The sequence below is a fragment of the Mobula birostris genome, chromosome 15, assembly GCF_030028105.1.
Source record: "Mobula birostris isolate sMobBir1 chromosome 15, sMobBir1.hap1, whole genome shotgun sequence".
Lineage (NCBI taxonomy): Eukaryota > Metazoa > Chordata > Chondrichthyes > Myliobatiformes > Myliobatidae > Mobula > Mobula birostris.
In genome coordinates, this window is record NC_092384.1 from 82,062,145 (window position 1) to 82,076,014 (window position 13,870).

The 13,870-nt window shown below is 46.3% G+C and overlaps 1 protein-coding gene across 1 annotated transcript in view; it reads left to right on the forward strand.

The window, feature by feature from the left end:
- The window catches only part of pepd (peptidase D), a 237,456-nt gene that overhangs the window by 21,676 nt on the left and 201,910 nt on the right, over positions 1–13,870 (forward strand). Inside the window, exons 3-4 of the mRNA XM_072280002.1 lie at positions 681–808; positions 12,295–12,358. Of these exons, the coding sequence (XP_072136103.1) occupies positions 681–808; positions 12,295–12,358 (192 nt within the window). The remainder of the gene's footprint in view (positions 1–680; positions 809–12,294; positions 12,359–13,870) is intronic.

Below are 13,870 nucleotides of genomic sequence, written 5' to 3' on the forward strand. Positions count from 1 at the left end.
GACCCTTTCTCACTGCTCCTCCTCTGAGACCTCTGCTGCTCTCTGGCTCTTCGAGCACCTACTCATCCAGATTCGACCTTTACCTTCCTCACCTACCTGGCTTCTAGCTGATCCTTCCCCTCCCCCATCTTATTCTGGTGCTTCTCCCTTCCTTTCCAGCCCTGATGAAGGGTCTCGGCTTGAAACATCAACTCTTTATTCCCCTCCATAGATGCTGAGTTTCTCTTGCCTTTTGGATGCATTGCTCTGGATTTCCAGCATCTGCAGGATCCCTTGTTTGTTTTTCTGTGTTCTGTATGTGATATATGTACTGTTTTGCACCTTGGTCCCTGGGACACATTTTGTTTAGCTGGGGTGCCGTGGTAGCAGAGCAATCAGTGCAATGGCTGCTCGGGGTGGTGGAGTTCAGAGCTGAATCAGTGTCCTCTGCAAGAAGTTTGTAAGTGTGTTCCCTTGTGTGTTTCCTCGGGGTGCTCCAGTTTCCTCCCACAGTCCAAAGAGGAACCACTTAGTAGGTTAATTGGTCATTGTAAATTGTCCTGTGATTAGGCCGGGGTTAAATAGGTGGGTTGCTGGGCAATGTGGCTTGAAGGGCCTTTTCTCTCATTAAAATGAATCCATGTGTACAATTGAATGGCAGTAAACTTGAACTTGTTTTAAATGTGTATTCCTTGTTCTAGGAATCTTACTTCCACTGGGCATTCGGCGTGGTGGAGGGTGACTGCTATGGTGCTGTGGATGTTGCTACTGGCAAGTCCTTGCTGTTTGTGCCAAAACTACCAGAGAGCTATGCCGTGTGGATGGGAATGTAAGGAACTGTTCACTTCTCTTCAGCTTGTTCTTCCTATCCCTGACTCGTGCTGACAGTCGTCCAAGAATCACAGTCTTGTATTCAAATCCTCCCACTTTCACTCCTCTCTCTCCTGTAATATCCTCCAGCTCCTCCAGAGTTAAAGATTGAATAGGTGAGGACTTTATTCCCTGGAGTGTAGGAGAATGAGGGGAGATTTGATAGCAGTCTACAAAATTGTGTGGTATACAGAGGGTAAATGCAAGCAGGCTTTTTCCACTGAGGTTGCGTGAGTCTAGAACTGGAGATCATCGGTTAAGGTTGAAGGGTGAAATGTTTAAGAGGAACATGGAGGGGAGGAGACCTTACTCAAAGGGTGGTGAACGAGCTGCTAACAGGAGTTGTGGATTTGGGTTCAATTGCAACATTTAAGAGAAGTTTGGATAAGTACATTGATGGGAGGGGTATGGAGGGCTATGGTCTGGGTGTAGTTCGATAGGACTAGGCAGAAAATCAGTTTAGAAATGACTAGATGGGTTGGAGGGCTCTATAACCCTGTGACCAAGCTTTTGACCATCTTCATTCTATCTCCAGATGTGGCCAAGTGTCACTTTTGTGCTTGGTAAATTCACAGCAGCTGGGTCTTGTGATGTTTGTATTAATAGTTTTAGTTCTATCGTAACTTCTAATTTCTCTTTGCAAGCTGATAGCTAAATTCGCAATGATGTTTGCATCATTCCTGTGCAGCTGCTGTTTCCATTTAGCACGGCCACAGTATCATGACAGCAAGGACACAGGTTCTTGTGCAGGGACCCAGAGGGGCCGTTTGCTGCTGTCAAGCTTGCTTGCAGCATATTAATTGGAATGTTTGATGTTGGCTGTTCAGGGCTCACATCCACTCTCTGCACTTCTCTCTAAAGTACACTGACATGGAAACTTATTTCACCTCTCCCCCCCCCCCCCCCCCCGTCTGCCCTCCTCCTTTCTCTCATGGTCCACTCTTCTCTCGTGTCAGATACCTTCTCAAGCCCTTGCCTTTTCCTCCTTCACCTCCCAACTTCTTATTTTATCCCTCTCCCCTCCACCATCCACCTTGGTTCATCTATCACTTCTGGCTTGACTTCCTTCCCCTCCCCTCCACTGCCTGCCCCCCCCCCCCACCTAATCCTGGCATCTTCCACCTTCCTTTCCAGTCCTGATGAAAGGTCTTAGCCCAAAACAACAGTTTGTTCCTCTCCATAGATGTTACCCGACTTGCGGAGTTCCTCCATTTTGTGTGTTGTTCTGGATTCCCTGCATACCCTGAATCTCTTGTGCTGTCTATGTAATCTCCTTTAGAGAACTTGAGATGTTCAGACTAGATCCTGATTGAAAGGAATTGGTGCAAGGCCTGGGGAGAGGCAACAAAGGATAATTATCTTTATCTGTGGTGCATTTAGCCTCAATTGCTTCAGCAGTGGCTGCTTTTTTTTAAAAACTCCTTTAAATCAGCAGAGCTGGCATTGACAAGTGTCTTGTAAGCCAGTGTTGTCAGACACTGGAGACAGCAGAGTCTGCAACCTGAAAGAACAAACAATCTGCTGGAGAAACTCAGCAGGTCGAGCAGCATCCGCGGGTAGGAATGAAGTTGTCAAAATCAGGTTTATTGTCACTGACTTGTATGTCAGGAAATCTGCTTCATGTCAGGAGAGATAACAACTTCTATTAATGTCAGAATGAATAGTCCAAATAAAGTGAATGTAATGGACATAACATAAGGACTCACTTTCAAAGACTTCATCTCGTGTTTCAATAGTTAATGCTCATTTATTAATCTCTCTATTTGCAGCTTCTCTTCTGTACTCAATGTAGTTTTACCTCAATTCTGTTATGGTTATTCTATTGTGACGAGAATACACATAAATTAAGATGTTTGCTGGCCTGGGTTAGCACCAGTGGCATCAGCAGTTGGTCTGTCACCTGTCCTCAGGGGAGGGAGAGATAAGGAACAATGAAGCAGCATGTGGAGATGTTAATGAAGGAGCCATCAGTCTGGGTATTGTCAAGATCGGCTCCCCCTTTGAACCCTGAACTGTTTGAAGTGATGGACAGGCGATCTGGAGATGTGTAATGAAGGGACGGTAGAGAGAGCTGTCTGGAGCGGCTCCCCCTTTGAACCCTGAACTGTCTGAAGTGATGGACAGGCGATACCCCAGCAGGGGGATAAAAAGGGACAGGTTCGCTAAGGCAGGACACACAGGACACCCGAGGTAACGAGACCCTGGAAGCGGTGCGCCTCTCACGAGTCGGTGGGAAGTACCGGACAACGCACAGGGTGGAAAGGTACGATCAGCGGGAACCCGGTGTGTGTCCGCCCTTGCTTGGGTGCCGGGTTCACTGCAGAGGATCGACCGCATCTGCAGGGAGGGGTCACAGTCGGTGGCCTCAGGTGACATCACCAAGGACCTGCCCAAAAAGCTGCTTGTGAGCCATATCGCCGGTCTGTGAGTGGAAGCCGTGCTTGAATGATCAGTCGTTCCCGTTCTATCTCTCTCTCCCCCCACGTTGTCCATCGCCATGGCAACGATTACTGCAAACTGAACTAAATTGGACTGAACTTTTGTGTCACTTTGAAATTTGGTCATTTACCCCTAGACAACGATAGAGCTTGATTGATGCTGTTATCTTAATTCTGTGCACACGTGTGTTTATCATTGCTGAACTGTTGCATTTATTATCCTTTCGATTACTGTGTTGCTTGTTTCTTTAATAAAACTTTCTTAGTTCTAGTAATCCAGACTCCAACTGAGTGATCCATTTCTGCTGGTTTGGCAACCCAGTTACGGGGTACATAACACTATATATTGAGTAAGCCCACAAGAAAATGAATCTCAGGATTGTATATGGTGACATGTATGTTCTTTGTTATAAAATTGAACAATGCACATTTAATGACGGCCCTGTTGCATAATTCGATGTAACCTTGTCTCAGCATGCTGTGTGTGTGTGTGTGTGTGTGTGTGTGTGTGTGTGTGTAGAAGAAAGCCACAGAGAAGACAATGTCAGCTCAAGGTTCCCTGTGTACAGGAAGCAGGTTCTTGAGATTGACAGAAACATTTCCTCTTTATCACATCACTTTCATTAACAAGGCAGATGGAGTTCATTCTAGAAAAGTGTGAAATCATACATTTGGAAGATCAAATTTGAAGGCAGAGTTAATGACAGGATTCCTAATGTGAGGAAAGAGAAGGATCTTGGGTCCCATGGCCGTGGACCCCTCAGTTGATAGAGTTGTTAAGAAGGTGTATGGTGTGCTGGCCTTCATTAGAAACATAGAAAACCTAGAGCATAATACAGGCCCTTCGGCCCACAAAGCTGTGCTGAACATGTCCTTACCTTAGAAATTACCTGGGGGTACCCATAGCCCTTTTTTTTCTGAGCTCCATATACCCGGATAGGAGTCTCTGAAAAGACTCTATCGTATCTGCCTGTACCACTGCCGCTGGCAACCCATTCCACACTCTCACCACTCTCTGCGTTTTTTTTATAAAAAAAAACAACTTGCCCCTGACATCTCCTCTGTACCTACTCCCTATCACCTTAAAACTGCGCCCTCTCGTGCTAGCCATTTCAGCCCTGAGGAAAAAGCCTCTGACTATCCACACGATCAGTTCCTCTCATCATCTTGTACGCCTATCAGGTAACCTCTCATCCTCCATCGCTCCAAGGAGAAAAGGCTGAGTTCACTCATGCCCTGCAATCCGGGCAACATCCTTGTAAATCTCCTCTGCACACTTTCTATGGTTTCTACATTGTTCCTGTAGTGAGGTGATCAGAACTGGACACAGTACTCCAAGTGGGGTCTGACCAGGGTCCTGTATAGCTGTAACATTACCTCTCGGCTCTTAAACTCAATCCCACGGTTGATGAAGGCCAATGCACTGTGTGCCTTCTTAACCACAGAGCCAACTGCTGCAGCAGCTTTGAGTGTCTTATGGACTTGGACCTCAAGATCCCGCTGATCCTCCACACTGCCAAGAGTCTTGCCATTAATGCTATACTCTGCCATCATATTTGACCTACCAAAATGAACCACTTCACACTGATCTGGGTTGAACTCCATCTGCCACTTCTCAGCCCAGTTTTGCATCCTATCAATGTCCTGCTGTAACCTCTGACAGCCCTCCACACTATCCACCACACCCCCAACCTTTGTGTCATCACCAAATTTATTAACCCATCCCTCCACTTCCTCATCCAGGTTATTTATAAAAATCATGAAGAGTAGGGGTCCCAGAACAGATCCCTGAGGCAGACCACTGGTGACTGACCTCCATGCAGAATATGGCCCATCTACAACCACTCTTTGCCTTCTGTGGGCAAGCCAGTTCTGGATCCACAAAGCAGTTTCCCCTTGGATCCCATGTCTCCTTACTTTCTCAATAAGCCTTGCATGGGGTACCTACCAAATGCCTTGCTGAAATCCATATACACTACATCTACTGCTCTACCTTCATCAATGTGTTTAGTCACATCGTCAAAATATTCAATCAGGCTCGTAAGGCATGACCTGCCTTTGACAAAGCCAGGGTCAGGGTGTTGAGTTCAAGAGCCCCAAGGTAACTTTGCAACTCTAACACCAGTTCATTCAGACTTAGTGTTCAGTTCTGGTTACCTGATAAAGAAAGAATGCAGATTCTGTGGAGAGGGTGCTGAGGAAGTTTACCAAGATGCTGTCTGGATGAGAGAGCATGTCTTAAGAGGAATGCTGGAGTGAGTTAGAATGACTTTGGAATGAAGGTGAGAAGCAGTTTGGTGGACGGGTACAAGATGAGAGGCACGGACAGAGTGGGCAGTCTTTTTCCCAGGTGGCAATAGCCAGTACCAGAAGATGTGTTTAAGAAGAATGGAAGAAAGTTGAGGTGGGATGTCAGTGGTAAGATTTTACAGAATGGCGGGTGCCTAGAATGCATTGCTGGGGGTGTTGGCAGAGGCTGACACAATAGGGATATTTAAGAGGCACTCAGGTACCTGGAAGTAAGAAAAGAGGGTTATGTGCTATATAGAAGGGAAGGGATGGATTAATCATGGTGTAGGTATATAGAAAGGATGGGCCTGTATTGGGCTGTACTGTATGTTCTGAGGTATTCTTGGGTTCGTGGACCATTCAGAAATCTGGTGGAGGGGAAGAAACTGAATGTCTTCAGGCTCCTGTGCCACTTCTTGCTCCACCTTGATCTCTTCACTTGTGCAAGAAGATCTCACTGACCTGTGCAGGAGCGGTGTTTGCGGTTTGCTGGTCGTACCGTGGCAGGTGGCCCCGTGACCCTTGGTGGCTTATTGTTTCTGCAGTACTTACTGAATTGTGTAATAGATTAATTAGATTCATTTTTCACGTGTACAGTGAAAAGCGTCACTTTGTATCTCTGACTATCACGGTTTGAAGATGTGCTGGGGGCAGCCCACAAGTGTTGCAGCATTTCCTGCGCCGACATGGCATGCTGACAAATTGCTAACCCTAACCTATATATCTTTGGAATGTGGGAGAAAACGGGAGCGTCCGGAGGAATCCACGCGGTCATGGGTAGAAGTGCAAACTCCTTATGGATGGCAATGGGGATTGAACCCTGACTACCGGTGTTGTAAAGCACACTGTTACTGTGCCACCCGTACTGGAATCTCCCTGTAGTTTGAGCCTGCTGTGCCACCCTGTGCCTGCTGGGGAGTGGGCTGCATGGAGCTGGGTTCAATGCCATAGCCTGGACTGTTCACTGACTCAGCTGATGAAGTGAGTCAGAAATTGCACCTTTTCTTACAACTGAAGTTGTCCTTCCATGCTATAGCTGGGTGACCATTTATTTTAATGAAAATCAGCATTATCTTCTCCTGTGCCTCTGGTATGGGTCCTGAGGGTCCTGTATCACCTTCCTGATGGCACCAGCAAAAGGGAGCATGGCCTTAATTGAGGGGTCTCTGATGTTTGATGCTACCTTCCTGCGACAGTGCTCCATGAAGATGTGCTTAATGATTGGGAGTGCTTTACCCATGATTGTCTGGACTATGTCCACTACTTCTTGTAGGCTTTCCAATTCAAGGGCATTGGTGTGCCTATATCAGGCTGTGATGTAACCAGTCAATATACTCTCCACTACACATCTGTAAAACTTTCTCAGTGTTTTCACATGCAGCTTAAACCCGAGAAAGAGATACATTATTATGATGCCACAGACACACGAGGCAATGAAAGCACATCTTCATGGCATTTGTATGTTATGTCCTTGACGACAGACTTGAAACTGGAACAACTTGCATGAGTGAGACAGGAAAGTGGTAGTGCTGTTTAAACTATCAATGTAGTTACGAAGAAGGCACAACAGCAGCATTAGGAGTTTAAGTAGGATTGGTATGTCACCAAAGATGCTCGCAAATCTCACAGATGATCTTGGAGAGCATTCTAACCGGCTGCATCGCTGTCTGGTATGGTGAGGGAGGAGGCACTGCACAGGATGGAAAAAGCTGCAGAAAGTTGTAAACTCAGCCAGCTCCATCATGGGCACTGCCCTTCCCAACATTGAGAACATCTTCAAAAAGCAGTGCCTCAAGAAGATGGCATCAATCAGTAAGGACCCCCACCACCCAGGACGTTCCCTCTTCTCATTGCAACCCTCAAGGAAGAGCCACGGGAGCCTGAAGAGAGACGCTCAATATTTTAGGAAGACTTTCTTCCCCTCCAGCGTAAGATTTCTGAATGGACATTGAACCCATGAACACTATCTCACTATTTTTGCTCTTTTTGTACTAAATTTAATTTCATATTGTAATTTGTAGTTTTGAAATTGTGTACTGAATCTGGTTATCTGACAAAATAAAGTTTGAGGATGTCTAGGATATTAACAAGCACAGGCACAGCAAGTGGAGATTGAATGCTGAAAAGAGTGCTCCTCCCTTTCCCCAACATTCTTATTCTGGCTTCTGTCCCTTTCCTTTCCAGTCCTGATAGAAACCATAGAAACTACAGCACAGAAACAGGCCTTTTGGCCCTTCTTGGCTGTGCCGAACCATTTTCTGCCTAGTCCCACTGACCTGCACACGGACCATATCCCTCCATACACCTCCCATCCATGTATCTGTCCAATTTATTCTTAAATGTTACAAAAGAACCCGCATTTACCACCTCGTCTGGCAGCTCATTCCATACTCCCACCACTCTCTGTGTGAAGAAACCCCCCCTAATGTTCCCTTTAAACTTTTCCCCCCTCACCCTTAACCCATGTCCTCTGGTTTTTTTCTCCCCTTGCCTCAGTGGAAAAAGCCTACTTGCATTCACTCTATCTATACCCATCATAATCTTATATACCTCTATCAAATCTCCCCTCATTCTTCTACGCTCCAGGGAATAAAGTCCTAACCTATTCAACCTTTCTCTGTAACTGAGTTTCTCAAGTCCCGGCAACCTCCTTGTAAACCTTCTCTGCACTCTTTCAACCTTATTTATATCCTTCTTGTAATTTGGTGTCCAAAACTGAACACAATACTCCAGATTCGGCCTCACCAATGCATTATACAACCTCACCATAACATTCCAGCTCTTATACTCAATACTTTGATTAATAAAGGCCAATGTACCAAAAGCTCTATTTACGACCCTATCTACCTGTGACGACACTTTTAGGGAATTTTGTATCTGTATTCCCAGATCTCTCTGTTCCACTGCACTCCTCAGTGCCTTACCATTAACCCTGTATGTTCTACGTTGGTTTGTCCTTCCAACATGCAATACCTCACACTTGTCAGTATTAAACTCCATCTGCCATTTTTCAGCCCATTTTTCCAGCTGGTCCAAGTCCCTCTGCAGGCTCTGAAAACCTTCCTCACTGTCTACTACACCTCCAATCTTTGTATCATCAGCAAACTTGCTGATCCAATTTACCACATTATCATCCAGATCATTGATATAGATGACAAATAACAATGGACCCAGCACTGATCCCTGTGGCACACCACTAGTCACAGGCCTCCACTCGGAGAAGCAATTCTCTACCACCACTCTCTGGCTTCTTCCATCGAGCCAATGTCTAATTCAATTAACCACCTCTCCATGTATACCTGGCGACTGAATTTTCCTAACTAACCTCCCATGCGGGACCTTGTCAAAGGCCTTACTGAAGTCCATGTAGACAATATCCACTGCCTTCCCTTCATCCACTTTCCTGGTAACCTCGTCGAAAAACTCCAACAGATTGGTCAAACATGACCTACCATGCACAAAGCCATGTTGACTCTCCCTAATAAGCCCCTGTCTATCCAAATGCTTGTAGATTCTGTCTCTTAGTACTCCCTCCAATAACTTACCTACTACTGATGTTAAACTCACCGGCCTATAATTTCCCGGATTACTTTTCGATCCTTTTTTAAACAATGGAACAACATGAGCCACTCTCCAATCCTCCGGCACTTCACCCATAGACAGCGACATTTTAAATTAAGGCCATGTTCCCTAACGCGGTTTGTCAGGAGCTGCAGCTGGATGCACTTCTTGCAGGTGTCGTTGTCAGGGACACCGGAGGGCTCCCTGACTTCCCACATCCTGCAAGAGGAGCATTCCAACATCCTGCCTGGCATTCTCTCTACGCTAGACAATCTGAACAAAAAAAAACTTACCAGAACCTACCCTGGCCTGTGCCTGTTTGAGCCAAAGCCGTCCCACTCTGACTCAGTCCACTCCGACGATGGCCGCTGTATATGGTGGTCTGATTTTTAAACCTTGGCGTGCTACGTCACGCATCTGCGCAGTGCAGACCCTTCTCCCCGAGCAGTGTTTAGAAAAAAACGACTTTTTTGACCCGAAATTCTTCCGCTCACTTCTTCAGGTACTTGCTTCGACTGAAACAAGAACCATTGAAATTTTCCCTGATGAAGAGTCTCAGCCCAAAACATCAGCTCTTTATTCCTCTCCATTGATGCAGCCTGAATTGCTGAGTTCCTCCAGCATTTTGTGCCTTGCTCTGGATTTCCTGCATCTGCAGAATCTAGTGTTCTCTTCAAGCTGCTTATGATTGTTGGAGCCGACTGCCTGCCATGCCAGTGCAGCTGGACGGTTTGCCATCTCTGTCTCCAGAGCAGTCACAGGGTGAGGTCTGCATCCCAGCAATGACGTGAGCCGGGGATGATGGCAGCCGCCTTTTCTGCAGCCAGTGTTGTGTCTCAATTATCTAAAATGTTCTGATACCTCCTAAAGCCAGGTAGTAAGCATTTTTCCAAACATGTTAATTGCAGGAAGCAATTATGTAGTTTTGGCAGTGTGACTAGGCTGAAAGTGCCAGTGACTACTATTGTTACAGCTGCACTTGTTTCTGCTGTAATTTGTGGCAACACTAATTCATTTCTTAATTGAAAAGCCTAGATAGTGGATGTGAAAAGGATATTTCCTATAGTTGGGAGTCTAGGACCGGAGAGCACAGCATCAGAATAGAGGGGCGTCCATTTAGAACAGAGATGAGGAGGAATTTCCTCAGCCAGGGGGTGTGAATCTGTAGAATTCAATGCCACAGATGCCTGTGGAGGTGAAGTATTTGGGTATATTTAAAGCAGAAGTTGATGAGTGTCAGCGTGTCAAAGATTATGGGGAGAAGGCAGGAGAATGGGGTTGAAAGGGTAATAAATTAGCCATAATAGGATAGCAGAGTAGACTTGATGGGCTGAATGGCATGATTCTGCTCCTATGTCTTATGGTCTAATGTTGAAATAGCTATTGTCGCGTTGTGGAACAAATGGGCAAAAGTTCAACTTTAAATAAAAATACAGGTTTCCCCCACCATCCGAAGGTACAGCGTTCCTATGAAACGGTTCGTAAGCCGAAATGTCGTAAAGCGAAGAAGCAATTACCATTTATTTAGATGGGAAAATTTTGTGAGCGTTCGCAGACCCATAAATAACCTACCAAATCATGCCAAATAACACACAAAACCTAAAGTAACAGTAACATATAGTAAAAGCAGGAATGATGTGATAAATACACAGCCTGTATAAAGTAGAAATACTTTTCCACAATCATTACTGAACTGTTCTCTGAAGTGAAAATCTCATGCAAGCGCCGTCGGCAGAAAATCTCACCCATGCGCTCTCGGCAGAAACACTCTCTCCAGTCACCTTTAAGCTATGAAGCTGCCAAATCATACCAAATAACACGTAAAAATACACAGCCTATATAAAGTAGAAATAATGTATGTACAGTGTAGTATCACTTACTGGAATTGGTTCAGTGCCGAGCACACTCCTGATGGTGTGTTAGACTGAGTCATCGCAGGTTGGGTGGTGCAGTGGCCCCCCCCCCCCCCCCAGGCTGCCGACCGATACATTGCCGCGAAGCATGCAGGGATGCAGCGGTAGCCGGGAGGTACTCAGCACATCTTTAAGAAAAAAGTATGCTAATTAATTAGGTGCCGCCAGTAATTGTCAGCCCAGATCAGTACCAATTTCCGATTGCGTCGTCTCTGATCTGGGCCGACAATTACATGTTGGCGGCACCTAATTAATTAGCATGTTTATTTCGGCTTCTTTCTTAAAGATGTGCTATGTGCCTCCCGGCTACCTTTGCATTCTCCGCGAATCGGTATCTGTCCGTGGCCTGGGGGTTGGGGTGGTGGGACACTGGGGTGTCATCTCGTCGCCTATTTCCATTAGAGCAGGCAGCTCATCTTCTCCTATGACTGGCCGCCTCGATGTTGAAGGTCGAGGCGCCAGCAAGGAAGCAACGCCACATAACCTCTGGCGTTTCCTCTCCTGGACAGCTACTGCTGGCGACGGCGGCATGATGGCCTAGTCATGCTACATCTGTTGTGAAGCTCCCCACGCCGTCGGTCCAGTGAACCAAACTTGCAGTATTCTACATTAAACAGGAAGGGGAGGGAGCCTCTGCCAGAGGGGAGAAAAGGGATTCTGGGCAAAGGCAGGATCTTGGCATCATTTGAAATGAGTGAGTCAGGAGTCTCCCTGGCAGCCATGGAGCCACAGGAGATATCGAAATGTGGAGGTGGACAGCTCACCTGCTCCAGGTGAAGGGAGACGTGCTCCTTCAGAATATCTGCAATATTGCCTTCCTGACTTCCCCTTGACAGAGGTGTAGATAGGGTGGACAGCCAGAAACTTTTTCAGAGTATGAGAAGGATAGTTTGAAGATGATTGGGGGGAGTATAGGGGGGATGATAGGGGTAAGCTCTTTTTTTAAACGGAGTGATGAGTGTGTGGACCTGCCAGAGGTAGAGGCAGATACATTAGAGATATTTAAGAGACTTTTAGAAAGGCACATGGGTGATACAATAATGGGGGATTACGTGGGAAGGAGAGATTAGATTGACCTTGGAGTAGGTTTAAAAAGTTGGCACAACATTGTTGACTGGAGGTCTGATATTGTCTATGTTCTGTTATATTGGAGATTGAACCAGGAGTGTGTCTGCTCTGTTGTTCTACAAGGGGCCTGTGCTGTGTTGTAATGTTCAGTTTTCTCTCTCACTCTCTCTCTGTAGGATTCACCCCCGTGAGCACTTCAAACGTAAATACGCTGTGGATGAAGTTCACTTTACCTGTGATGTAAGTCTGACTCTTCGATCGCAAGGGGTTGAGCAGTGCGGAGTCTGAGGGAGAGTCACAGGGCTGGAGGGGATCAGCCACTGCGGGGATGGTAGCTTGCAATGGTGTCTGATTGGAGGGGTGGATGGGGGAGTTGTTGGTAGAAATTTGCATGGATGGAGTGTTGCATATTGATGACTCTGCTGTGGAAAGAGTGAAGAGCACAGTTTCTTGGTGTGTGCATAACAGACAATCTAACCTGGTCCCACAACACCACCTCACTAGTCAAGGCACAGCAGCATCTACTCTTTCTGAGGCGATTGGGCTCCTCGCCTATATTCTGACTCCTTTCTAAAGGAGCGCCATCGAGACCATCCTGTCTGGCTGCATCACTGTGTGGTACTGAGCTGCAGGGCATCGGACTGCAAAACCCTACAGAGGACAGTAAACAGCACCGAGAAGATTATTGGAGACTCCCCGCACCTCCACCCATTTGTGACTTTTACTGGGAGTGTTGTAGATGAAAGGCCCAAAGCATTGGTCAGGATTCCTACCACCCATTCCACAATCTTTTTGACCCACTACCATCAGGAAAGAGGTACAGGAGCTTCAGGACTAGGACCGTCAGACTGGGTAACTACTTCCTCCCTCGGGCTGTGAGACTACTGAATACCCTGCCACCTCCAGGATGTTTACTGTTTACCTATGCTGTGCACTGTATACATTTTGAATTGTATTTTATTAACTTGTGATAATATTGTTTTACGTGCTATGTGGAGTATGTTATGTGGGTGCACCATGGTCCAGAGGAACGTTGCTTTGTTTGATTGTCTATACATATAGTCAGATGACAAACTTGACCTTGATGAAGGGTTTCAGCCCAAAACGCTGTCTGTTTATTCATTTCCATAGATGCTTCCTGATCTGAGTTTCTCCAGCATGTTGTGTGTGTGTTTCTCTAGATTTCTGGCATCTGCAGAATCTGTTGTGTGTTAGTGCTTCCTAATGTTTGGCCATCTGCTTCCTGGCAAAGGTGATGTGGACTCTGTCCCTCTACCCAATCAGAGCTGACCGTGTCTGAGTTAAAGCATGTCTTGAACAACAGCCTGGTTTTTCTGAATGGTTTAGAAGGTGGGCTATGAAAACAAGGAGACTCGGGCAAATTGGCTAAATCCTGAGAGGTCTCTGGGGGTGGGGAGGCCTCCAGTTAACTAGAGAAGTGGATGACATGGTAACGTGTGAGGTTGAGTTGAAAGAAATCTGGTAAATGCAAGAGATTTGCTGCCAGAATTATCTGGAATATTCCATGGTTGAGCTTATTCCCTCAAACATACAGATGAATGTGAGCACCAAAGACTTACTGCTGTTCCACCTTCTGCCCCTCCTGAACCCTGCTCGAATTGCTGACAATCGGTGCAGTGGGTGAAGGACTGTTTGCGGGAGATCTGACCTGAAGCAGAGATTTATTTATTTCGAGATACAGCGAAGAACAGGCTCTTCTGGCACACTGACCGCTTTGCCCAGAAGCCCACC